This window comes from Anopheles stephensi, chromosome 2 (assembly GCF_013141755.1).
Source record: "Anopheles stephensi strain Indian chromosome 2, UCI_ANSTEP_V1.0, whole genome shotgun sequence".
Classification (NCBI taxonomy): Eukaryota; Metazoa; Arthropoda; class Insecta; order Diptera; family Culicidae; genus Anopheles; species Anopheles stephensi.
Window position 1 is genome coordinate 87,274,359 of NC_050202.1, and position 27,743 is coordinate 87,302,101.

Below are 27,743 nucleotides of genomic sequence, written 5' to 3' on the forward strand. Positions count from 1 at the left end.
TTAAGGATATAAATTTCACAAAATAATGCGAATATTTCTGTTTACTTTCTTTGGCAGCACTGCTATGCTGTGGGTCGTCTGCTTATGTTGATGACGTTTGACATCGCCTCGCACAGGGTGTTTCGATACGCTATGTATGCTGGCTAAATCTTTTGTTGTTCTTTCCTAAACGAAGTATAAACTTTTCCTATTTTTCTATGGTAATTAACGAAATTTAGCGATTCCTTGGTCTTTTGTTCTTATTGACCACCAACCGAACCGCAAATAATTAAAAGCCGCATCGAAACCATTCGTTTAGGTGGATTTTCCACTGCCCCAACCTTTACCTGTGCGCGTGTGTGTGAGTGTGCTTCACGCATACTTGCCCACACTGACAGGAGAACTCCCCAGCATCCAAGAATAGCAGCATCCCAGCGGTGTATCTCGCGTGTCCTGTTCGTCGGTCGAATGCTAAGCAAGAGAACCACACCAACGTAGATGGCCGCTCTCGCGAGCTGTGGAAAATCAACCAATATGGTTCCTCTCTTTGGGACTGCACGGTCGAGGTATCACCGTCTCCGCCGAGAGATTGTAGAGTATTGATCTGCTGAGCTTTCGGGCACAACATCCTTCGAGGTTGATAAGTTTTCTCGCGTACCTTCCGTCGGGCGGAAAGGAAGTGTCGAAATACAGTTTTCCCGTTCGAGTTTTTCCTACCAGCGGTGATCTGTGGTGAAGGTTTTCCTAAAGTTTTTTGTAGCTAGTAACGGGGTTGGGTGATAAAATTACATCGTTAACCACGTTGTAGTGTCCAGAAAGCTGATCCAAATAGTAACAAGGTCAGTAGGAATAAGATTCGCATCACTGGTGCTACCAGGGCACCTATCCGTTTCGCTTTAAAGTTAGTTGTTTTACCCAGCCCTTTAGCGAGGTAAGAAATCCGCAAGTTTGAGCTAGAAAGTGGTCCTCGCGGACAATTGATTTCCTCAGAAAACAGCACCCCCCAATTGGGCAAGGATCTTGTGTGGAAGGTACAAAAAATCCCCTCACATTTAATGCTAGTTTCACAAGAACCACGCATCACATCAACCCCGGGTACCAAGTACAGCCAAGTGTGTCTTGCGAAACGCCTTCTCGAACCGTGAAAAATCGTACGAAAAATCCTGCACAGCTTCCCATTTTCCAACAAGTGCAAATCTTCATTCCTGCAAACAAAATCTTTCAACTTCTGTGTATAGGTGGCGTACGGCAGTGGTGGTATTATCAGCAGTGTTCATGTGTGCATGTGTGTGCATGCGTGAGTGTGTACGCGCGTAACCAGAGCGTGTGAGCGAGGAGCGAGCAGCGAGTGAAAAGCGGAAAAAGGGAGAAGAAAAATATCAGTGCAGTGGAAATGATTTGTTGATTTTGTGTTCCGCCTCGTTTTCCGTCGTCTCGGCCAATGTTCGAATGCATTCCGGGAGATTGCATTTTACATCCATGTGAGAAAATCGATAAAGCATTCAAACCGACGAGCTGATACGGAGGCACATGCAAATCCCGTAACTAAGAATGCAACAAAGGACGACCACGCCAGCTGCTGGTCCACCGGCCGCTTCATCCTCCGGGAAGGTAGGTGACAATTTGGACGGCAATTTTCCGAATTCTCTTCTTCCGAACACAAAATTCGTACGAAGAACAAAACGCAATCTTTCTTCATTGCTCGGAAAACTCGGCCGCTCAACCCCATAAATCTTCCACTTTCCAAACTTTCAGCAAGTGGTGGAGCTCAATGGGTACGTGATCATTCTCGTCGAAAGTCGCGATGGCAAAATCAAACTCTACGGCAGTCCGGCCGACAAGGACAACCTGGAGGTGGCGGACGAGATTTTGGACGTTAACGAGCGCAAGCTGGAGGACTCGCCCCGAGCCGAGGTTATCAAGCACATACACGAGGTGAGAAGTCGCGGAGAAAAACCTGAAAACAGTACAGTACAGAACAGAGAACTTTCATATGGTGAAGGAACGTTTCCCCGACACGACACGGGAGTACATTAATATTTCAATCTCTACCTCCCCCATTGCAGTGCATCCAGTCGTGCATGATAAAGCTGCGCGTCAAGCGGCGAAGTGATTCTCGTTTAGGTAAATTCTAATCTGAAAGGCGTTTCTGTGCTGTGCGCGAAATAACATCAGTGTCGTATGAGGGTGCTTCGTGCAACGCATGGAACGACCACGCTGCTTCGTTTAATAACGATTTCAAATCGGGTGCTTTCGCTAGCCCTCAACAGAGGGCGCTGCTACTAGACGATCGCGATCTTCGTTCAATTTTCAGTGGTGCTTTTTTGAGGCTTTGGGATGTTTAAATTGAGTTAGAATTCACTGTTACCACATATGAAGTAGATAGTAGAATTTTGTTTGCGAGGTGTGGGATAATAACGCGTAGAGCTCAAAGATATGCTCGTAAACAACCGTTCTGCCTATCAGTTTGAGATCTAGCCGAACGCAACAGTATCGCTGAAGCAAACGAGACCATGACAGACAGTGGGAGAAAGAGATAGCGCGCTGGAGATGAAGCAGTATGTGGAGAAAACGGGTAGACTCCACCTATACGCACATCCACACGATTGGGGAGTCTTCCATACGTACGTCGAAAACGGGTTTTCGAGCATATCGCGCATCGTGTGCTGGTGGTTGTGGCCCTACAACAGGTTTTCCACCACGCACACTCGTGCGGCACGCGGATCCACACGATCACTGTTTGATCGTCATCATCCGCTGCTGACCACTCCATCCCGGGGGGTACGGAAAAATGGTCCAACACACACACACACACACCTCCACGACATGGGAAGGGTTGAACGGGAGGAGGAGGATGGGGTAGAATTGACCAACCACCTTACTGGTGGGGTCGGTAGGCCCAGTAGGCAACTAAGCCTGCGCGACTCCACAAACATTTTCGAACGTCAAAATAGGCACAGAGCCCAAAGCGGCAAAGCGAACGGAAGGGGTGTCTATGTGATTTAGGCTCAGGTAAACGAGACAGAGCGAGAGAGACACAACGAAAAGAGCTGAACGTACGCGGAACGCGAACGCGTAACCTCAGCGCGCACACACCGCTACGCCAGTCCAATCGTAGCCGCAGTCGAATGCCGTAGTGGACGACGTGTCGCCCTCTCGAGTTGTAACGCGCGCGCACCCCATACGGGTAAAGGTCGCGAAAACCGACGGAAACCCGTGCGACACGGTCAATCCGTGGCATATCAGCTTACGAAACTGATCCTCAAATCTCAGAGTAAGCATCGAATCGTATCCCTTTAGCCAAACCGTGCAGCGAACGTGCCTGGAACGTGTCCGCAAGTTGTGAGAATAGTGTGTGGTTCCTTGCACAGTGTAGCGGTTATTAGGCAATTCTGCCGTTTCAACGTGAAGTGCGCAATCAACACGCACTGCTACGTGCCTATGCTTAATCCAGATGCGTGTGTTTGGTGGTTCTTGAGCTGTGTAGTTTTGCTCCAAGTGTGCAACAGTTTGTTTGTCTCGATCATATGCCATTTTTATCACCTCTTCACTTGTGCGATAATTGCTACACTACACACACACACACACCCACAACCCTTGTCAGAATGAAAGATAAAGAGCAAGAGAGAGAGGGGTCTATGTGGGTCACCTGTAGAAACTTCCAACCGAGGCTCTAATCAGTCGAGAAAAGCGAGCTCCAGCGACAGCTCTACTTCGTATGCAAATTCCTTCATTCCGGCTCATGTCTCGGGTTTGATGGGTTTGGATACGATCGGCTAGAAACCTACTGGGAGGTCCCCCAGTAGAACCACTGCGTCCACCCAAAAACAAGTGCAAACGTCACAGTGCGCTGAACCTCCAGTCTTGGCTCCGGACTAGTCCTATCTTGGGCTGTGATCTTGGAAGATCTTTTAGGTCCAGCCTATCCTCCCTTTTCCGGGCTGCAACTCACACACATCTCGAGCCCTGGTCGTGGGGTGAGATCGCGCCACTCTCTCGCGCACCGTGTCGAGTCATCAATGTCGGGATCGATGTTGTTGCTGTCTCGGTCGTCGGTTGCGGGTCAAGTTGTACCGCTTGTTGTGGTTGCTGCTGATGCTGCCATCATCTGTCCGTACGGTAAGAGAGCGATAGACAGAGAGAGAGAGAGAGTATGTATCTCCCTTTCAAGGGTAGATAGAGAAGCTGGGCTGGGAGAGCCTCATCGATATTGGGCTACAGAGTGTGGTGGGCCGCAAACAAAACGGGGTGGCTCGTATCTCGAGTGGAGCTAAAAATGTGTCGACGTCACACATGTCTCCGCTAAACAGGCGAGGGCAAAATAGTGAGGGAAATCCGTTCCACGTATGGTAGTGTAGTGTTATTTTTCCAGCAGCAAGCGACGATCAGAGGACTCGGATCTCGGAAGTCGTGCAGGAAGACTTCAACGACCAACAGGCAGGGTGCACTGGAAAAAAGAAAAACAGCTAGCGAGCACAAGCCACACACACACACAAAGTCTTTGCGATCGGGGGTGAGTCAGCATGCAAAGAATGCTTACTTACAAAGCAGTGCAGCTGTGTGGCACATTGCGACGACTCGCATTTCGAATATCTGTTGCATGATTAATCCCCAACCCTGCCAGGGTAGTGCGCTGGTGTGTGCGCGCGAGTGTATCACGAGACCCCAGGCGCTGCGTGTGTTGTGTTGTTAGCAGTGCACTTTCTTGCCATCGTGTCGTTGCAGTACGCATCGTTCAAGCCGTCCGATCAGTGCTGGGTGTCACTCTTTGATCCTGCTGTGCGCTTACGAGCTCCAAATTTCTTTCCCAACGTGTCTTCTAGCCCACAACTTCTTAAAAGCGTTGCAGACGGAGGCCAATTGCGAACGTGACGTGCCGTGAAACGTGTACAAAATTCATCATTACGTACCACTGTGAACCTCCCTCTCCCGGGTCGAACGAAACGAAAAGCAAAAGGGTGGCTCAGTTTGAGTACCGATCGGCAGCACTTAATGTTTAACGACTGTGCGGTGAATGAGTGTCTGTGTGTGTTTGTGCGCGCTCGGTGTTGTTATGATCATCATCACGGTTGCATGGAAAGTGAAAATGTTATGAAATAGATGAAATATTGTTTTTCCCGACCACCCTCACCTTCAATGCCGGTCGCGCAAGTCGAGGTCTGAGAGTGTACTGATGCTCCACCGTGTCTGGGCTGTCACACTAGTGAAAGGTGTCATTTAATTACGATCGTTCGATTTTATGCGTTTACCTTGTGCCGAAAAGTGATGGCACCCGTGTACCCGGCACGGGTCGATTAAACTCTGCCAATCTCAAAACCACCCCGGTACTACTGCGTCGGATAGGTATGATAATTTTACCCTCATTTTAACACCACCTTTAGATGCATTAATTGGAAAGTTCTATCCGGTTTCGGGGCAGTTTCGGGGAAGATGAGGATAATGATTACATTAACCATTAACACGACTAATCTCCCTCTCTCTCTCTCTCTGTGTCTCTGTTTATAATCGATAAACATTTCTGTAAACCTTGATGAATCCTCATGAAGCGTTATGCAGTAACGCGTAACGATTTAGCACCTTGGAAGCACCGCACGAACCACTATTGCTCCAGCTTCAATGCAATAGACTTCCAACGCTTTACCAAGACTAGGTACCAGACAAAGCCTATTCTGCAACTACACCGACTCACGCAACATCTCCCCTTTTCTGGCCCATTCTCGGCCCTATGTAGCTACAAAAATGGCGGAAAAATTCGATTGCACATCCCAAAACATCCGCTCCAGCTGAACACCTTTTTGCCGCTATTAATAGTACAAATTGTAGCGCAAAAGAATTGTAGGTTAGATCGACCCAACGAAGAGTCGGTGCACAGATTTGCTACAACCGAAATAGCTAGCGTTACAACAGATGGCAACGAACTGTTGTGGTTGGGCGAAAGAGGTTAGCTGAACGCTTCACAGTATTCGATACAAACGATACCATGGTCACTGTCCGACAGACGGTTAAGCTGATCGTCCCGAAAAAAAGCCTCCGTCCACCACGGTGACACCTTCTTTTCGCCGGATGTTGTTAATTGGATTTCCCTATCCACTGACCATACACACGTGGCTGAGGGTAGTACAACATGCCACCCCAAAAAAAAAAACAACTGAGGAGAAAATGCGTCCGCCACGCGTTTTACTGTTCAAGCTTACACTATAATCTCTTCGTGTTCCCAAAAGCCAATGTGTGAATCAAAGCACTGATGCTACCCGGCGATCGATAGTTGCATAGAGTTGCAGGGCTGCCTCGGTGGTGTGGATGGATGTAATTTCTCGGCTTGTTTTACAACCGATGAACGGTTTACCTTGAAACATAAATAAAATGTGGCTCCAATCAGAGGGTGACTTTGGGGGGAAGAACGGGACAGACAGGCAAGGCATTCATCACCATCCGTAGCATCGTGGTTGAATGGACATATTACTGTGCCCGCACAACCTCTCCCGTAAACTAGATAAAATGGCCCACCAATTGCAATAGGGGGGGGGGGGGGGGGAGCCCCGTTAGGGTATTAAAATAGAATCCGATCGGATCGGAGAGAAGCATGCCACCACATCTGCCATTTGCTTGTGCTCGGGCACCGGCACCGACCGATGTCCAGAACAAAGGCAGAAGCAGTCGAGTGGAATGTGTCACATATAAATCAGTTACCCTTGGCACACACACACACACCGGGACCGGGTCGTTTTAACATCCACACGCGTCAGAGCGAGGGGCGTCGACGTATCATATGGGCCAGAGATAGCACGAGGCAGCACCATACGACACTGATGATAAACGGGAAGAACAATTCCCCGTGTACAGCCGTCCGCACATGCATTCCGCGGACACAAACCGGTGTCCAGAAGATATGATGGATTGACCAGTAGCGTATGTGTCTTTGGTCTTTGGTCTCTTCCAACTGTCCCACTGTGTGGCGCCGTCAATAGCGGGTGAGCTGGGAAATGCCGTACAGGATGCGTTTGTCATCGCGGTCGAGCAGCAGGCCCGGGAGCGCCTCCAACGGTTGTCCGCGCTCAAGCGGATTACACCGGTCGACATGTCACAGCTTTCGATCAAAGCAAGTATCTCCCGGCGAAGACCCCTGCAAGAGTGGGTCATCTTCCTCCGTCCGGTTGTAATCTGGTGTTTCTTTTGTCTTCTTTTGCTTGCTCCCCCACATCTTCGTTTCCCCCCACCCCTTCCTACAGCTCAATCAGCAAAGTCAAGCGAAGGGGGGTGCGACACAAGACTTGAGCTTCCTGAAGGAAGCGTCCCCAATCTACGTGACGTCGCTCTCGAGTAACAGTGTTACGGGTACCAACACCAGCACGACGGTGACGGCAGGTGTGAAAACTACTTTTACCGCTGGGGCCAACAACAACATCAACAACAATACCATCAACAACAACAGCAGCAGTACGGGAGGCGTGCAGACGCAGCAGAATGCCACCAACAACAACGGTAGCGGAGGCGTCGTGGCCACCGCTAGCGGCACTACCGGCAGACCTGGCATGCAGGTGAACGTCAGCACGGACGGTGGGATGGTCAGTTCCGGCAGTGCCGGCGGGTACGCGAACGTACGACAATCGCTCGGCCCCACGGGGACGCCGTCCGGTGCGTTCAAGGGACCACAGCCTTCGACCGCGTCGTCCGACGGCCAACCGTCAGCGCTGGGCCCGGGCACTAACAACAATAACACCCTAGCACTTAGTGCGGCCACCGCGTCCGGGTCCGCGTCCGCTTACCACCTGCACCATAGTCTTGTAAATAACAACAACCTCACCAGCAATATTGGCAAGCCGCAGGGGCTTGACTCAACCGCCAACAGTTACTATAGTAATCTAACTAACACCTTCCTAGCGAACGGTCATGGTTCCAAGCGAGAGGTAAACGCCACTAGTACGGGAAGGAACTGGGAGTAGTACTCTAGGCCAGCAAGCAACTAAAATATATAGATTAGATGATCCCAATAGACTGCCAATTGACCTAATTTTTATCCCAATTGCAATTTTCCCAGCTGGCTACACTGTCCGAGGGAGAGCTCGAGCCGCAGGACGAACCGCAGTACGAGTCGAGCGGAAACATATCGCGCGGTGGTACCGAAGTTCTGCTGGGAGATCAAAATCTTCGCCAGGAAAATCGGTAAGTTTGTTCGCGTACTCTTTCTCTCTCTCTCCTGGGACGTTGTTTATCTTTGCGCCTATATTTAGAGGCTATTTTGGGGGAGGAATTGTTTTGTTGGGACTGTTGCACTTGGACAGCTGTATTGGAATTGATAGCGCTTTCGTTTGATTAAACTATTGCCGGGCTTGGAGTCGAGATGTTCGCCATTAAATGAAGTTAGTACAATTGTTAAGAGTAATTTAGCAGTTTGTGTTTAGCACTTGAGATAATCCAGCGATTGTCAAGACTCCCAACAATATTGTTCTTTATAAGTTAAAGAAAATATCGATGAAGATCTAGATTTAAAGAAAGGTTCATCCCTATTTGGCGTTCCTTCATCAATCCTCCACACATTAGTGTCAATTTCTATTCAGACCGACAGTATCCACTCCCCGGGGACAAATGCCATCTTTATTGTGATGCATCAATCCTTGCAAAACAATGCCCCAATAATCGTGAATTTTAATGGCGAAATCCTTTTCCGTCTGCTTCGAAGCAACTCAAAGCATCCAACCTCGTGGGCTGGCCGAACCCACTTAACCGATGTGCCGGAGTTATTTGTACACTTCATTTCTCAGACAGTTACGATGCCTGATTCTTCCCTCCGAACGCCGGCATCGTCGTCGCCGTGGGTCGTTGTTGTCTTAAATGGAAATTTAAATGCGAACAACGCACACGGCCATTGTCGTTCGGTCGTAGGCGGTTGCCGAAGAAGATTCCATTGACCGATTTCCGACCCTTTTTCCTTGGGGTGAAAAGGATATAAAACCGATTACCGCACTGAAGCATCCCGGGCTGATGTGACTTTACACATATTGTGGAATCAAACGAACAAAACAAAAAACAGAGGGAATCAGAGACGAAGATGTACGAGGAAAACTATTTCCTTTCAGTCGTCCTCCTCCGGTGCTGTCTATTTCCGATCGACGACGACGACGTATTCTCGGGCTAGGCACCCAAATTAACTCGCCCCATTGTGTCGATGCGGTAACCGCTGTGTGTTGGGTGTCTGTTTGAGGTTTTTGGTGGATTATTTTGCGTGGGAATCGAATTCTTGTCTTGCATCCACCACGGGGAACGCTGCCTTGCGAAGGAATACCCGCTGCCGGTAATTGTTTAGCCTGTAAAAGCAATGATCCACAACATCTTATTAAACGTCCTCCGGCCAAAGACGCTTCATCGTCTTTCTCCCGGGCCGGTTTGGCTCTGAGAAAGGGAAACGACACGCCAGAAAGGTGTCGTTGGATGCTTGCCGGGAGGGCAAGTGTTGGAGGGGCTTGAAAGCCAGTCAACAACGGCGAACCGGGCGCAACGTACAAGGAAACAAACCTCTTCACCGAGGATGGATCACTTCACATACTTGACGTCGGTGCGGAACCGATTCATGCGTCCGTCTCGAGTGCTCCTTCACCCGGGAGACCTGGGAACATCTCGAACACGTCACGTCATACATCATCAGCGTGTGCGTGGCTATATAGGTGCCACCACTACTCGATCGTCGGCAGCCAACAGTACTGGCTCGCCGCACTCGGTCGGAGGCGCATCAATCATTTGCTGGGAAATAATCACTCACCTCGACGACTCGTGTTCTCGTTCAACCCGCTTCTTCTTCTTCCCGGGCGAACCACCACCCCAGCCCCGTCGACCGTAAAAGCCGGCATCTTGGCCCGGGTGACATTTTTAATGCGGTTCGCTTTTACGGTGAAACCATTCGCAAACAAATTCCCATCTAACCAAGCGTATCAAAGGCCTTGCTGATGTACGTGTGTGTGTGTTTGTACGTGTGCACATATTTCTGACTCGTACCATTCATGCGTTCGAAACGATGTTTACCGGAGGTTATCTCTTATTCATATCGTCATTCCAGCGGTGGACTCGAACATCACTCTCTGGCCGGCTACTGCATACACCGCTGTCAGACTCCTATTAATTCCGCTGGTTTACCATCTCTGACGACCCAATTTTACAAGCCGGGCAAATGGAGTGTGTTTGGCGTTGGCATGCACCTTTCCAGCAGCGACGCTTCCGAAAAAGGATGTTCGCATATAATTGTGAACTCGTGCTAGCATCTCTAGCGCTGAATCTAGTGGTGGTCACAACGGCTCGTAATTACTGTGCGGGCTCTGCAACGAAACTACCCCCAAAAAGAAAACCTGCAACAAACCCACACACTTCTAACAGTTCACCAAACAGCATGTGTTTATTGCCGCCCAAAACCATTTCTCCCCCTCCCACACAGAGTGTTCGTCTCAAGGTGGATTAGATGGTCTTTCCTTCCGAGCTCTCACTCTCCCTCTCTCTGTACTGTTGTCACAAATCCGCCGAGGAGCCGCCAACGTGGTTGGACCAAGCTGGGCTTGTGCGATGATGATGATGTCGTTTGTTTGAATGTTTAATAGCCGCTGGGGCAGATCCTAGGTGACTAAGGATAACGATAAGAGGCCTCACGAGTGAGCTCTGGACCGACCGTGCAACGAGGCTAAGGTAAACATTATCCTTCCGTGCGTTTGCCGGCCGGGCCGAAAACCCCGGAGATTGGCATCCAAATAGAAATACATTGCACAATCTCCCGGCATCTCTGGAGACGGCGGACAGAGGATGTGATGCGCCCCATTTGAATGGAATGACAGTAGCAGTTGATCCGAATTACATATCTTGCTTTATTTTAATATCAGCTAATGTCGGAAGCAAGTCTATTTTCCACGAAAATGTAGTCCTAACAACTGTCCTAACAAAGGGTAAAACCTTTTCTCCGCGAGAACTCCACAGCATCCTTTAGACACCTTGACTTTTACAGCAGTGCGCTACCCATGGCTAATTCTTCCATTCCTTGGCCACACCGATTGACGGGTGTGTGTGTGTGTGTGTGTGTGAGCCGAACATAACAGACGGCACCCGAGACCTCCGTGTGCCGGCCACACAGTACAGGTGTGTTTGTGTGTGGGGCTTCCTGCCACGGTCCACGGTACGTACGGCTAGAGATATGGTAGCTAGATGAGGAGACCACAGGCCCCAGCAAACCGGGCAAAAAGAGAATGGAAGAAAGTTGCCTTTTTGCTTCCCTTTCTCGCCTATGCGACGGCCCGTCAGGAGGATATACAATTACGCTACAAATTGCCGTTGAGTTTAAACGTTTGAATGTGAATCGACGTACTGAATGTTGGTAAACAGTACGCCGTACGCGTTGTTGGCTTTCATACAATAAATTCCAAGCCGAAGTCGCACAGATTAGAAGCCGCTCCCAGGAGAAGGATGTTGACATAGGAAAGCAATCAGGAGTAAGCGGCACTGTAATGAGGAAGTCATCAACTTTTGCTGTCCTCGCTGCTCGGTCTTCTATCTTTAGACTTCCTTTTAAATATTGTAATCGTTTCCTGCAAGAAATGTTTCCCAGATACAGATGCAGAGTACGTTTCTTGGAACCGTAAAGTTATGATCGTTTTGTATCCAATAAGCTAGCGACAAACTTTTCTAACGCTCGCACTGCAAGAACATGTATAAAGTTTATGCCACTAATATAACTAGCGGATGATTTTACGGTCAGGTCACGGTGTCTTCGTCTTGTCTCTACTGCACTTTGTCTGCGCTTCCGAGGAGCAGGGGCCCCGACACCCGTCGTCATTTACGGGCTCTCGCTCCATCTCTTTCGCACCTGCAGCACGGATGTCGACCACGGGACGCACGCATACCTGGTCTGTGGGGGTGAAGATGGCCAAGCGGCTATGACTGCGTCCGCGGGGAAGACACAGGTGGGAAAGGTGGAAAAGCAGGCTCAGCAAACGCCCCGATTGCCCGCCGCCGGAACACAGCCACATACACACACACACACACACACTTTTTCTCGTCGTCTTCTTCGTTTCGCATGCCTTCCGACCGAGCGGGTGTAGCGTTTCACCGCACAGCACCAGGCACTCATTCTTCGGCTTGGAACGAAAGTGAACGGTCGTGTATGTTTGTACGTTTGTGTAGTGCGAGCGTGTCTTCGGCGTAGGGAAAACGGTGCAGGATTTCTGATGTCTATAGGTTGGTGTCGGTGTTACGGGAGCCCATCAAACGTGTCCATGCATTTGAAGTCTGTTAGCCAGTGGTGATTGCCAACTTCAGTGGCGACTGGCGGTGGTCAAGTGTCAAAACCACGAAACGATGGCGTGTGTGTGTAAAGTGAAGTCTCGCTTCGAAAGTGAAGATTAGCTCCACGGAAGTGCTGTTGGGTAGTCGACCGTAGGACAAGGGGTCATTGCACAAACGTGCCAGTTGCGCTCTCGTCCATCGTGTCGTGCATTGTGTCCTGCGGTTAGTGTGTCTAGCAGCAAGTGAACTATCTCCACTAGATCGCCCCATTCGCAGGAGACACGCTTCTCAGCTGTGTCGTTCGCGGCCAAGAGAAGGACCATTCGGACCAAAGGCGGGAAACAAATAAATAACCGCGAGCTTGCGGGCCCGTACGGTGTACTTACGAACCGCTGCGAATACCGGTAGTTGACCTGCTCCTTCGGCGAGACCGGTTTGTGCAGGCCCTTTTTCCATGTGTGGAAACGTTGGAATTTCGCTGCATTTCCGCTCCAGGTGTGTGCCTATCCCTGACCTGTCCACGGCGCAGCAGAAACCAACGGTATTCGCGTGCGGCTTCGGTTCCTACGGCAACCGGACCGGTGGTGAACGGGGTTGTTGGATCAATCAAAACACTACCAGGGCCAGGTCCAATCGAGCTCGATACAAACATAAACAAATCGTGTCCCTTCAAAACAACAACACCCAAGCTTTGTACCTAGTCGTTCTCCACTGCCCTTGGCTGTGACTGTGAACTAGTTAGCAATCGAGCAATAGAGGCGTGTGTTGATGCAAACTTTGGTGGCCGAGAACCTCATGCCTAGGTGAAAGTCTGTCGGCACGGATGTGAACCGTAAGTGGACCTTTGATGAGGAACTCGGCGCGAAATTGGTCCATTTTCGTTTGACAGCCACGGTGAAAACCTTTTGACATTGTGATCGTTTCCGTTCCGTTCGCGGTCGCAAGTGTCGTGAAGGTTTACCACACTCTTCGGAACGGATCGTCGTTCAATTGTGTTGTGCGTTACGTTCGAGGTTTTCCGTCAAAATAAGAAATCAATCGCATGAAGCACGTCTCCGGTGTGATCATCAGCAGTTCTTCCGTTACCATCGAATTGAGCGGCCATGCTCCATTCTTCTTGTGGCTTTGTGAATTGGAATTTCTAGCTCAACCAGCCCCACCACTCACTCTCTCTCTCCCTATGTATCTCCTTTAAAAGCAGTGTCTGTGTGTACGTACAAGTGTGTCCATTTACGGCGTGGAATGCGTAAGGAAATTGGCCAAGAAGAAGCAAATTACGCTAAACGGTCCGATTGGTAGGGGGTGGAACAGCAACAGCAACAAAAAGTGCAACGAATTGCAATCAAAACCTACCCCGGCGAAGAAAGCGACCCGAGTGAGCGAACGTGTGCGAGTGTGTGTGTGTCCGTCCGTACATGCAAAGCGAATGTGCAATCATCATATTCGTGTTGCATATGCGGCTAAGTGCAACCAGAGACCAGGTTGTGGAAGAGTAGCAAAACAAAAATTATAATTATAACACAACGCGCGGTGAAACTGCACGCCAGAAGAGGTAGATAAAAGCAGTGAAAAGGAAAAGAAGGCAAAAAAGTACACAAAATAGTCAAGCAGGCATATTATCCGGCGGTGGCATCGGCGGTGGCATCGGCGGTGGCAGGAACGGAATCGGAGAAGTGCATCCAGGCATCGCTTAATGCACGTCACTGGCGACTGTAACGACGACAACGACAGCGTGGTGGAACGCATGCAAGTGCAGCACAAGTGTTATAGCCGCCCGTCTGCTGCATGTTCGACATCGTGTGACGGGTCCCCGACAGGCAGCACAAAATGAGGATCCTCAAGCATTGGTAATTAACTGACGTCTGCCACACAGCCTAGCGAATGTGGTGTCATTTTTCACTCCAAAAACTCCACACCGATTGCCAGAGAGTCCTCTCGCAATGCATTAGTCAATCTCTAGTGCGAGCATTCCGTAAGGGTTTGCTTCTCACCATACAAAGCGCCAAGATGACTTTATGATCATCTCGATCGATCGATAGACGAGGGCGACCTATTATCCCTTCCCTTGGCGTCGTACATACCTTGACAGCCATCTTGTGCCCTTTCTTCTTCAGCTCCATTGTTATGGAGATGACGTGACTCGTCGTATGAAGCGATCAAGGCCCGACAAAGACCTTCGAATGCTACCGGGAGCTAGAATGCTGTGCCGTCTCGGAATATGCTACAAAGTGAGTGGTTCTGGAGTGCTGCATAGCAAAACGGTCTATGGAGCGTCCGGAATCATCGCGCTAAGCGTCGTAAATTAGCTTCTTAGAGTCTTCCAATTGTTCTTGGGTGTCGTTATCCTCTCCCAGGCTTACCGGTGAACAGTGGAAACAATCGGAAAGGTGTCAACCCAGGGAAAGGATTAAAATATTTGTTGGAAAAGGGAACAATTTTCTAGGATTATGTATACGCTGTACGCTGATCGCTCAAGAACGATCGTTCCAAATTGATCAACTCGGGACCAAGAAAGTTTGTTATAGTTCAAATAATTAATACACACAACTAAATTTGCTCATGTCTCTATCTCATCGTCTAGTGATTTTGTTGTTGTTGAGGATTGTTTGAAGTTCGCCCGCTAGGGTTTGTACGTGAAAGCCTAGCACTACTTCTCCCATACAAAGCAGAAATACCTGGTAGACCTTTCGCCTATTATTGGAGCATTCGAATGTTCAATATAGACAACAGCAGTCGTTCCCAGGCGATTGAATCAAGTGAAGCAACGATCAGAATTTGGAAGTCCTAACAAACATTGTAGAGCACCTCATCTTCAATACCTTACGCAACGTAAAAGAACTCTTAATCCTAATTGATGGAACTGGTCTTTAAAAACTTCAAATCTCACGCCAGTTACGTGCAATCTCACTTGCCAGCTTTTGTACCGACTTGCATCGAACAAGCACAAAGACGAACCAAATCCCAACAATCGTCCTTCATGGGTAAATCCTACCGAGAAGCGTACCGCCACACAGGAAAGGAATGTCAGGACACAGACACACCGTACCGATCCTCTTAATGGGGGAGGTAAATATTATTCCCATGGTGTTTCGTCCCTTATAATGTCTGCCAAAAAAAAGGGGCGAATAGCACAGGTAACTCTATACTACGATGGCCACCGTTCGGTCTTTCTTCCTGCACTAGGATTAAAGATCCTGCCATCGGTTGAACAAACAAACAGAAAACGCACACAAGCAAGGCCGATGCCGATTGTTTGGAGTTTTTGGTCGAGTCGAGAAATCGATCGTGTTGTGGAATTTTTGGACAAAATCTCTTTTATTCCATTTCTTCTTACATCAGCAATTGGACCGGGGATTGTGACAGTGTTCGTGTGCGTGTCCAATTGCAAGTTGCCCTCCTACCGTATCGTTGAAGTCAACTGGGAGCGATTTGTCGAGTCTCTCACTCACCATGATCTAAGCCTATTACTCGCAGCACCACACACACAAAACCTCAGGTCGCCCATTATGTCGATCGATTGATGATTGATCTCGGGACCGGAAGTACGTCCCAATCGTCCGCGCCCTCGGACGACCATTGTGGATGTTGCTGCCTTTGCTCTCCCTCCAATGACAGTCCCCATTGCGTGGTGACTTCACTTCCTCCTCTGTTTGCAATCTCCTTTCAGACGACGCCCTCCCCGTGGCCGATTGAATGCAATCCACCACTCCCCGGGGTCGAATGGCGACGATATCATGAGCGGATTGCACGGATGCGGCGCTCGTGTTCAAAATTTCCGCGTGATCTCGCCACTTCAAGCCCGATGACTGCAAAAATAGATATTCTCCCCCCCCGATAGGCACGATAGGAGGAAGTGTTCGGTGATGATGATGGTGCCGTTTCCCTCCAATATAACGCCAATGTGTGCGCGAGCGTGTTTGGCCGCCGTTGTGCTTCCTCCGATCGTCGCCATTTCTGGTTCGCATTCATCCGCGACCAAAGCCCCGTCACCCCGCCGCCACATCGCTCTCTTTTGCTTCGTATCTGGTTGTTGTTTAACTTACTTCCGGTCCCCGGACGGGTGTGTGCACTCGATTCGACTTTCCACATGTTGAAGGGGTGGGCCACAGCCGCGATTCTTGCCCTCTTCACGAGAGCTACCAACCGGATGCTCCGGTTAGCCATATTGGACGCAACACAACCTGTCTCGGTGGACTCCGAAAAAAAATCTCGTTCGCATGGCGGCTACGGGAAGTCGATAAATTATTTGTGAACCGTGAAATTAATTTTGTCCAGCAGTCACCACTACCACCACCTTCTTGCCTAGCTCCCTGACGCGCATGGTGTGTGGCATTTCGGAATTAGTTGGCTTCTTGGATGGCGCACGATCAACGAGCGCAGATAACGCGTAGTGTAATCATCAAAGTGGGTTCCGACCCACTCGGATCTTAATCCTCACCCTTGTGGGACCTTGCGGTCCATTCGCTACCGATCGTGCATGTCAAGCAGAACGGTACAAGACAATGGAGGTATTTCTTTATTATGGAAGACGTCCGCCCGCTAGCAGGTTGAATAACTTGAGCACGATCGTCTGCTTGTACTTCGGTTGGGCCGAAAGCTGGCAGCGAAATCACCAGTTCCAGCTGAGCTGCAAGCTTAAGGTAGTGGGAAGAAGCTCCTCCACCGTACAGAACTTGGTTTTGGGAAATATTTCGACGCAGAAAACCCAAACCGCCATAAAACAATAAACAATCATCGCGCTGGCGAGCTGCGTTCCCTGGTGCGGTCCCTGGTAGCGGGTGGATGATGTGTTCCCATTGGAACCAAACGAACGAACCCAAAGAAGTTCTAATGTCACTCTGGGATCTTTCCGCTACCAGCGCGTTCGGGCCTTTCGGACTGGGAAGAAGCGCACAAATGGGAATCAAGTAGTCGGACAGAGGCAAAGCCCACCAGAGCGAGACAGCGCACACTCCCCGGTAAGGTCGAGAGCAAGTCGAGTAAGGAATAATTTAAAATTCCCACACCGTACCCCGTGTGCGGGACAGGTAATGCAGGAGACAGGTTCATTTTGTATTCCACAGACCTATACCACAGAAGGAGGCGCTCGTTCGCGCACGATACCTTTTTTTTTCCTTTCCGTTGCCTTCGGACACGTTTCCCGTCCCGGCCATCTCCGGACCGTCGGTGTGTATTGGTGCGATTCCCTTCGGTATGTTGCACACAGATCTACACAGGTACTACCCTCGAGCGTAAGAACAGACAACGAGAGTTCTAAGACGTGCGCGTCTTGCGTCTGCTTTGCGCATCTATCCTCCCTACGCGAGGCGCAGTAGATTGCCTCATTGACCAAGAATGCGGTTGTTATGTGGAGTTGTAGCGTCGTGTGTATTTTTTTTACGTTTTTCTTACTCACTCGTTCCGTTGCTGAGCAAATGTAGATCGAGCGGGAGCATATGATGGAACGACAGCACGGAGATAAACAAAAAACACGCCAGCTGAAGTCCCTTTTTTCCGTTGACTCACAAAAAAAGCGATCTGAAGATCGGGGGAAAAAGGAAGGAATGGAGTCATGCATACCTTGCACAGGATAGGACGACTCCCGTCTGAGGGTCTTTGCTGTGCCGAAAGTAACAGAACTTTCATTCATAATTTCGACGATCGCATGATCATCCCTCCAAGTTTTGTTTTCTTTCGCTTGTCGTGGCCATTTTTTTTTGTCGTGCAAGAAGGAACTCGTGTAGCTACATATCCGGCCAGCAAGTGAATAAAGCTCTCTGTACAATGAATAATGCTTGCAGGAATGCCCAACGAGTCGTTATCGTTCTGGGAAGAGCTGTGCCAGAGGAGAACTTTTCCAATTTTCGGGGTTTTTGTTATGTTTATGTGACTTCCAGAAAGTAGACAGATGTTTATGGGGACAATACAACTTTTGATGATAGTGGGTTCAAGGCAATGCTGTGATCCTCATCCTTTTTGACGCTAAAAAACTAACATCTCTTTCTTTGTCTTCCCGATCTCTCGCAGGCCTCGCAGACGCAGTGGCTCCAGCATCGTGGTGCTGGGCGGTGATGACACCCTGAAGCCCTCCATACCTATTGATGACTATCAGGAGGACTTGGAAATGTACAATATGTTAGCGGCAAACCAGGACAATGGTATGTAGATGGCAACGATCACTCACCAAGATTCTCGTCAAGGATCTAGTTTCTAACGATCTCTCTTTGTCTCTCTCTCTTTTAGGACCACACCGGGAAATGGCTGTCGATGTACCTGAATCATTCATAGCCAGAAACAAAACGCCTCCGCGCTATCCACCGCCACGCAGCACGACGGCGGTGACCGCTCCCGCAACACCCGCCACACCCGCGTCCGCCCAGGTAAATCACGTTTCCAACGCAATGCCTCAGGTTGCGAAGCACCACCAGCATCATCAACAGCAGCAACATCACAACCACCACCACCACCACCACAACCACCATCATCTTCATCATCATCATCCTCCTCCACCGTCCTCGGGGCTTCATCACCCGGCGAACGGTGGTGGCGTCGGTGGGGTGTCCCTCGAGCTGGAACCGCTCGATTCGTACAGTGATCGGCATCTTTCCTCGCTGGACAGTAGCCAGGAGTACGTAAAAAAGGGGGGCGTCGGTGGCGGCGGTTCCAGCAAGGGCCCCTCGTCGCTCGGTTCGGTAACGAGCGAGTTCGAAACGTCCCTGAACGGGTACGGTGGTCCGCTCGGGAAGCATATCGCCACCGCCACGAACACCACCATCAACACCGCCGGCGGTGTTGATCTGCGTGGTTCGCTCAGCACCAACCGCAGCACGTCGCCATCGTCGTCGGGCGATCTCGGACCGCCCGAGTACGATGATGTCGGGCCGCACCGGGAGCTGCCCGTCGACGTGCCGGACAGCTTTGTCGAGATCGTTAAGGGGCCGCCGCGCTACCCGCCGCCCAAGCCCCTGATCATTAAAGACGCTATCAGAAAGAAAGAATCATGCTCATCCAGCGAATCCATTGATAAGCCCAAACCGCAATCACAGTCGCCGGCGCGAAACGAGGTATAATTTTGGTTTTTTTCGTTTTTTGGTTTTTCCGTTCCCGATTTTCCCTTCACACTTTTCTTCCGGTAGATTTTGAGTTTAACCTTTGCCGGTTACCGAGTTTACTGTTGTTTTATCCAACTTTTTACGCACGCATAAACACACACACACACATATTCACACAGGCATGCACCAAAACCACGTTTAGTTTTTGATCAATCGTACTTGATTGTATTCAATGTCCAAACCGTACTGTACTGGAATTGAAGTTGAAGATCACAGTAGGGTTTAGTTGCATCCTTAGACACTTAGTGCCACTCAAAATCACCTTACTTAATTATTTTAGTACATTTGATACAAATAGATAGTTGATACTAGTATATACATAGTTTGTTTGAACTGTAATTGAATAGTCTAATTTATATCCTCAAATTTCTATATAGTTCTACATGGCTTCATACACAATATTTTGTCGAAAAGAATATCGATACAGACAAGAAAGGCTTCCTAATTTGTTGCTTACTTTCATCTTGCTTTAGAGTGTCCATTTTGATCGTCCATTTCGATTTTCAGACAACATTCAAACAATCACAACACTATTACACCCCGCACAATGTCCCCCGTTTTGTTGTTTTACGTCTGGTTCTTCTCACTATCCCTCCCCAAAAAGTTTCGCCCGGATTTCTTGCGACGTGGATAATGCGATTAGCGATCACCCCGACTGTCATGTCGCTCTCCCGTACTTCATCGCCGCGAAAGAATCCTGTGTGTAGTTCTTTGCTTCCTAGCTCTCGAGACCGGGATTCATCTCTCGAGCAGAAGTGATTTTGGGTGGTGTGTAAAGTAGTGAGTGGGAGTTTTCCATGATCGAGTTTCGAGAACTGTATCACTCTATCAAACCCCATCCCCTCTTAGTGTGGTGGCGTGTGCAGCACAAATCTTCTTTGTAATATGTAGCGGATGGTCTCATGAATCACATGAATGTGCGTTAGTTTTAATCTCGTCAAAATCTTCCATTTCATTTTTCCCTCCTCCCCCGGTGTAGCTTAATGGCTCGACGACGAAACCGGTGCCACCGCCACGGGATCATCTGCGGATAGAGAAGGACGGCCGGCTCACCAATCGCGCACCAGTACCAGCTCCACAAGTGCCAGATCGTAAGATTGTGCCGAACGCATCACAGCACCAGCATATCGGCCAGGTCCTGGAACCGACACCGGATCAGTTAGATAGCATCAAGAAGTTCCAGGTGAGTGAGGATCGTTGCCGGGGACACGGGGGAATGTTTTTAGCACCTTTCCAACTTGGTGTCGAGCAACGTCGGCCACCATTAAGACTTCATTAGCACTGGTGCCCGTCAGCTAATGGCATCCCGATCGGGATGGTGGGTCTTTTCCCAATATTCGGAACATTATCGAGAAATATCGTGCCCTACTAAAACGCACCCCATTTAACGCGCTAGAATGGACAGTCTCGCCAGCACGCACACTACTGCACGCACGCACATACCTGTCCGTTTCACCCTTTTCGGACAGGTGAAATTGTTGACGGTCTGTTATGCCCGCGTGTGTGTGGGGGATGCATTATCGTGGTGTGCGTGTGACTTCTACCAGCAGGCAGCGCGTTCCCATGTCACCGATGCATACAAATAGGCACCTGCATAATTCACCTTCGCAACGTGTAAAACTGAGAATGCAATCATCAGCCTACTTCGTCCCACTCACACACACACAAGCTCACGCTCACCGAACTGTCAGATGCACGACGGTGTTTCCATGTTTACATTTCTGTAATCGCATGATTTAAGCATCTCTCTCTCTTCCTTTTTTTGTGTTGCATTAGCAACTCTCCACTGCTCCATTACAATGTTGTGTTTGAAATTGTTACTTTCATTATGTGACAACAAACGACCGAGCTGGCTTTGCTGGTTTTGTTTATGGGTTTTTGTTTGGAAACATTGTTTTCCCTTCCCTGTTATGTTTTTTTTTTCGCTTCTTTTTTGTGTCACACGGCACGCGTTTCCGGCTTGTTCATTAAACTACATTTCGTTGTTACGGTAAAGCAACATCCCCCTGTCGGTCGGTCTGGGCCTCGAAAAAGGGGGATGAAAATTCAAATTCAATTCTCCACCCGGCCCCCGGAATGGTTGGTCAATTCCATTTTCGGGTTCACCGGGTTTTTCAGACGACACAACGCACAAGTATGCATCAAAACAAACCTCGCGGGCCCACCCCCGGGCCTTTCGCAGGTGTGTATGTGTGTGCCAATGTGCAGGGTGGGAAAGAACCTAGTGGGGAGGAAAATAAACGCAACGGGCCAACCCCGCGATGGAAATGCGCGACAGTATCACCACAACAGTGCTTGCGTAAAGACATGGAGTAGCTGCGGAAACTGGATCGGTGTGGGATGACTGAACAAAAAAAAAGCTTCATTTAAACACGCGCACACACCCACACACACACGAGCCAAAGTAATAGTCACGGAATGCGCAATGTATTTACGGTGGAAATGCGAGTAGCTCAAATCGGAAGCGAATTGCCCGCACCAACCCCAACGCCAGCCACCAACTCCCATGTCCGTGTGTTCCCCGCGTGTGTGTGATGGCGATTCGCCCACATCTGGATCGCGTGTGCTCGGTGTGGAAAGTGCTCTAGAGTTGAGGTTGATAAGACTGCAACTATACAGTAGTGTGGTGGTGTGCTGATTCATGCATTGAATTTTATAAACGACCCCCGCAAAACAATCGAAAGAGATAGGTGGGATGATATCGGCGGTTTACGATCGTAATCGGTTTTCCAATTGCGGAACGCGATAAGCGTAATGGAGCAGACAGTGGACAGTGCTCAGTGTAGTTCGCCAGTGTGGTGTGGACGTTGTCTTAGATCGCCCAAGACTTACCCTTGAGCTGGTGCGGTAGAATTCCCGCAGAACCCTTTCCCCGTGTCCCGATAAGCTTAAGTCCTTCAATTACACGCGCCACTCGGTCACGTCGCCTATCGACTATCGATCGAAAGAATAGATAATTAAATTACCCCATCGGCAACCGTCATCTCCAGGTTCGTACGTGTGTGTCCACCAACAAGCGGCAAGTCAGCTGCTCAGGTACCCTTGGGCAAAGTTTGATAAGACAAATTGGCACCGCAACGATTTGTGTGCGAGGGGCAGGAATTTGGACGAAGTCATATTCTTGGGCTGACCAATTTGCATGTGACCCGCGTTGTGTACAGCGTTGGCAAAAGCAGTGACGCGGTGGTGGTGAGCTGATGATGTAATTCTATTACCGGACACCGGTTTTTTGTTGTTGGTCTATGATTCGCAATGTCGCCAGGCCGAACGCGCTCCGTAGCTCGCTTAGTCCGTGTGCGAGAGTTGCCCGATGAAGACAACCGATCGCGAACTTGCCGTCGCGAAACCATCTTCTAAAACAGCCAAGTGGATTTGAGCTGGAGAACCTCCTGGTAGATGTCCGCGTGTGTGTTTTGAACGAATTTTGCCAACTGGTGGGGCCACAGCTGCTCTGATATGCCGGATAATTGACTTTCTATTTCGGCACCAACACCGTCACAATATGGCGGCGGACTGATCTCCCACCAGTTGTAGATCCCGTCACCGTTCGGACAACCGATCGGTTTTGCGACTTTCGACCCACACACAGCACGCCAGAGCGGCGTCGTAAAACCGTCAAACCAGTTTGCTGGAGAAATTCCCCGATAAGGTCGCCCGTGTTTTCCCGAATTCATGCTTGCTGCCCTGGGTGAATGTGACCGAGACTTCAACTCTAGCCGCGAGGACCGTTTCACGGTGTGTTGCATCTATTGCGAATGTGCAACGGCCACACAAGGTTGTAACACACGTTCTGACCTTGTCCACAGTGGGTGTTGTTAGTTGCGAGACCTTAGCGTGACGTTTAGTGTTTCTCCTATCTACTCACCAGCCGATCGTAGATACCGATCGTGCTCGGTTGTGTGCTAGTCTGGTGAAGTTGTTGCATCTTTCGCTCGAAGATGATTGCCCGCGCTCAACAGCAGTCGACAGTCGGGGTCAAGGCGACGAATGGGGTTCCCCTAGCGTCTTCACCCTCGATTTACGCCCAACGACAGGCAAGTTCTCGGCACATTACACTAGCATTACGTGCTCAATCGGTGTGACAGCTTAAAGACTTTTCAACAAACCCCGCTCCATACTCTAGGCTCATAGTTTCCTCGCACTTGGTTTTCGTTCCAGGAGCAACTACGACGGCGAAGAGAGGACGAGGAACGGATAGCAGCCCAGAATGACTTCCTGCGCAACAGTCTGCGCGGTTCGCAGCGGCTCCGTGCGCTGCAGGACAATCCGATCGAGAAACCACCGGTCGGTGTCGACAATGAGGCGTACGCGGATGATGAAGTTGTGGAGAAGATTATCGGTGTGTATGGGGGACGCGCATGACTTTGCGCACCGAACCTAATCTAGCATTTCAATCTTGAACCAACAGGGTACAGTGAGCTGGTGGCGGCATTGCAGCGACTGCAGGGACACCTGAACAAGCACGGTCTGGCGGCACTCGCTGGCAGAGTGACGGCAACGCAAAGTCTACTGCTCGGTCCCGGGATCGCCCGTGCACTAGCCGTCCGGACGGCGGTCCTCGAACGGCGGCGTCCGAAAGTTCCCAACCCGATCTGCCCAAATGCTCAAGCGTTAGCAAAGGACGTAAGTAGCGGAAATTGGAAGCCTCTGTTGGCAGACATTTTTAATAAGGAATCCCTTCTTATACAGTGCGTCGAATCGCTGGCACAGTCCGGCTCGCCAACCGCAATAGAACTGTGTGATCTGCTGTCCACGTACGAGATGGAGGGTTTGCTGCTGGCGCACGATCGGATTGCCTCGACCACGGATCGTTCGCCGATCGCTTCGTACGGCGGTAGCCCGGTCACCGTCACCATGCCATCGCTCAGCAACAACAGCATCAACAATAACACCTTGACCAGTGCGGTGAAACCGGCCACTGTCATGCCATCAATTCCAAATAACGCTAGTTTAGTGAACAATAACAATAACAATATCGCTAAGGTGAGGCGCACGATCCAACTCCTCGGAGAGAGGGAGAGAGCGAGTAGCTAATCCGAATTCCATTGTTCTTCCAGAGGGAACCAATGAGTGTGCCTCTCGGTGTGCTGCGTGACGGTAGCCAGGATCACATCAAAATCATCCAGATCGAGAAATCGTCCGAACCGCTCGGTGCCACCATCCGGAACGAGGGCGAAGCGGTCGTCATCGGACGGGTGGTTCGTGGTGGCGCCGCCGAAAAGTCTGGCCTCCTGCACGAAGGGGACGAAATCCTCGAAGTGAACGGTATCGAGATGCGCGGCAAGTCGGTGAACGATGTGTGCGCGTTGCTCGGTTCGATGACCGGTACGCTGACGTTCCTGGTAGTGCCGGCCGGTGTGCCACAGATTCTGCCCGGCCTGGGGATGCGTGATCCACCGGTGCTGCACGTACGGGCCCACTTCGACTACGACCCGGAGGATGATCTGTACATACCGTGCCGGGAGTTGGGCATCAGCTTCCAGAAGGGCGATGTGCTGCACGTAATTTCCCGCGATGATCCAAACTGGTGGCAGGCGTACCGGGAGGGCGAGGAGGATCAAACGCTGGCCGGACTGATACCGAGCCAATCGTTCCAGCATCAGCGCGAATCGATGAAGCTTGCCATTGCCGGGGAGGTCGGTTTGCGGACGCGCAAAGATATCAACGGTAAGGCGGGTGGCGGCTCGACGCTACTGTGCGCACGGAAGGGCCGGAAGAAGAAGAAGAAGGCAAGCAGTGAGCATGGGTATCCGCTGTACGCGACCGCGACGGCGGACGATCCCGATCCGGAGGAAATTCTCACGTACGAGGAGGTCGCGCTGTACTACCCGAGGGCATCGCACAAGCGACCGATTGTGCTGATCGGACCGCCGAACATTGGGCGGCACGAGCTGCGGCAACGGTTGATGGCGGACTCGGAGCGATTTGCGGCTGCTATTCCTCGTAAGTCGATAGGATTCTTGATTCGAAAGCAGGGAGTAGTAATAAGTTAATGTTCGCAATCCCGACAGACACGTCACGAGCTCAGCGAGAAGGTGAAGTACCCGGGCAGGATTACCATTTCATCTCACGGCAACAGTTCGAATCGGACATCCTGGCGCGCAAGTTTGTCGAGCACGGTGAATACGAGAAGGCATACTACGGTAGGTAGCTCTTACTGGGCAAGAAGATCAACCCGAACGAACACTAACTACCTAACTCTTCACTCATCAGGAACATCCCTTGAAGCTATCCGAGCGGTCGTTGCTAGCGGCAAGATATGTGTGCTAAATCTGCATCCCCAGAGCCTGAAGTTGCTGCGCTCGTCTGATTTGAAGCCGTACACCGTACTAGTGGCACCGCCCAGCTTGGAGAAACTGCGCCAAAAGCGGATACGAACTGGAGAACCTTACAAAGTCAGTAGCTGACATGATGTGCGTGAGATGGCCATTTTCTTATTCTTTGTCTGTTTTTCTGTACCTAGGAAGAGGAACTCAAAGAGATCATTGCCACCGCACGCGATATGGAGGCTCGCTGGGGTCATCTGTTCGACATGATCATCATCAATAACGATACCGAGCGGGCGTACCATCAGCTGCTGGCGGAAATCAATTCGCTCGAGCGGGAACCACAGTGGGTTCCGAGCAGCTGGCTGCACAACTAAGAAGCTAGCAGTAGCTAACCGTTGCTCCAATCGCCGTAGATGGGGATGGCAGTATTCTTAGAAAGATTTGTCGGGACAAAACTCAACATTTAACGGTGTCGTAGACGGAGCGAATCAAACCCCATATAGGGCGAGTAGCCGTGACCTGTAACCCCCTCCCAAAACTCAATAGATTCTTATTATACATATGCATATATAGATACATTATACATGTATTGGATAAACACTACATACTATACTTTATCGAACTTGTTACGTTATTTTTTTTCACTGTGCGCTCGTAAATGCACATCCAAAACACGTTCACACACACACGGGATGAGGGCCGAGAGTAGGGTCGACTACTTTACGTACATTTTTACTTATTACCTAGGAACCAATTACGTGTACGTGTTGTGTGCAATCGGGAAGAAAGTAATAGCGGTCGGGGGAAGTTTGTAAAAAAACACACACTCACACACACACACAAGAATCTGCGTTTTGAGAAGAGCCCGGGAGGTTTGGCTTTTGGCGCGGGTGTTTTGTTATAATGTAGTGATTTTTTTTTTTTTTGCTAGGGAAGATATATTGGTACCTGTCGACGCGCGGGTACTACTACTAGCCCTTCCCTAACACTTAACAGTAGCGTACGTTTTGTTTTAGAATAATGAATGTTTTATTTATCTAGAGTTTTATATGGCGATGTGTGTGTGCGTGTGGCAGAGGAAAGCAAACATGTAGAGTTTATGCGTTTAGGAAAAGAGTGGAGGAGGGTGGAGGAGGATGGATGTGCCGCAGCAGGAATGCATCAAGTGCACGAAGGATACCCGATAAAGTACACAATAAAAAAGCAATTTCTAAATGTCGTAACAATACTACTATCAGCCAACGGTGTAGTGGAGGGAAATTGGGGAAAATTAGGAAACTGAGGAATAGAAATGAGAAAAAAAGAGTAAAAACCCCCCGGATAATATAAGAAACAACAGGAGAAGACGAGGAATAAACACACACTCGAAAAAACCCAATGTAAGGTAGTTACGGAAATAAAAATACAAAACAAAAACCCCAACCACACACCATGTTCGTAGAGAGCAAACAGCTATTTCGGTGGAAGCCCCGATGGAAACTTAAATAATCAGCAAGCAAACAACCCGCCCACCACCTTGTGTCAGTAGTGCAGTTACTGCAGTGGACGATTGTAGAGACGGGTACACATGGATAGTGATTGAAAAATTTACACGAAAACAAATCAAAAAGTAATTATAAAAACCAAGCGACGATTACGGCGGAAGCGGGACGCGCGCGCTCCTAGACGGCTCGATTCCTCAGAACATTATTCGTGGGAAATCCTTCTTCTAGACAGAACAAATAAATGCAATGAAAACGTGTGTAGTACCAAGCATGTGCATCTTAAGCGGTCGGTTTCAATTTTCGAGCATATCTGGTGGTGAGATGACATTTTCCGGGTTTGGGCAAAAAAGTCTGGCCAGTAGATGAGCCTATGCGTGAGCTGAAGGATAAAGAAGGTCCTTCTCATGTGATCTCTATAGCCATACATTTCATCCAAGCCAAACACAACATCAAAAACGTATTAATCATCTAAAACACTCCAGTCCAGGTCAGGTTCACGTGGTCAGTGCCTCTGGCTGAATGTTGGTCCATTTCCTATTTTAATAACGACAACAAGTCATCAAAGCTATAATTAAGCTGCAAACACACACAAAAAACAACTTCAGTTAATTTTTTTTATGAATAAATCAGCATTATTATCGTCTCTTAGCTGTTCACCGCACGCA

The 27,743-nt window shown here is 49.7% G+C and overlaps 1 protein-coding gene across 8 annotated transcripts; it reads left to right on the top strand.

Moving 5' to 3' along the window:
• Positions 1-642: 642 nt before the first annotated feature.
• LOC118505024 (MAGUK p55 subfamily member 5-A) lies at positions 643-27,361 on the top strand. Of its 8 annotated transcripts, none has more exons than XM_036040227.1 (17): positions 643-818; positions 1,218-1,590; positions 1,735-1,914; positions 2,046-2,103; positions 6,948-7,078; positions 7,209-7,886; positions 8,018-8,142; positions 18,241-18,371; positions 18,457-19,277; positions 20,305-20,508; positions 23,484-23,664; positions 23,734-23,948; positions 24,015-24,308; positions 24,383-25,268; positions 25,337-25,468; positions 25,539-25,720; positions 25,789-27,361. In XM_036040227.1, exons 2-17 carry the CDS (start codon positions 1,531-1,533, stop codon positions 25,966-25,968), a joined length of 4,458 nt encoding a protein of 1,485 aa, XP_035896120.1. In that variant the 5' UTR covers positions 643-818; positions 1,218-1,530; the 3' UTR covers positions 25,969-27,361. The 8 variants fall into 8 exon arrangements, with proteins under 8 accessions (XP_035896120.1, XP_035896121.1, XP_035896122.1 ...); XM_036040228.1 differs by having other exon boundaries at positions 647-818; positions 7,209-7,517; XM_036040229.1 differs by having other exon boundaries at positions 651-818; positions 18,457-18,593.
• The last annotated feature ends 382 nt before the right edge of the window (positions 27,362-27,743 follow it).

What these genes read in the sequence shown, in the direction of transcription:
- LOC118505024 (XM_036040227.1), top strand. Translation starts at nt 1,531, where the DNA reads ATGCAACAAAGGACGACCACGCCAGCTGCTGGTCCACCGGCCGCTTCA. An exon ending in ATAGCATCAAGAAGTTCCAG is followed by an intron (nt 20,509 to 23,483) that starts GTGAGTGAGGAT and finishes TTTTCGTTCCAG; the next exon opens with GAGCAACTACGACGGCGAAG. An exon ending in GAACTGGAGAACCTTACAAA is followed by an intron (nt 25,721 to 25,788) that starts GTCAGTAGCTGA and finishes TTCTGTACCTAG; the next exon opens with GAAGAGGAACTCAAAGAGAT.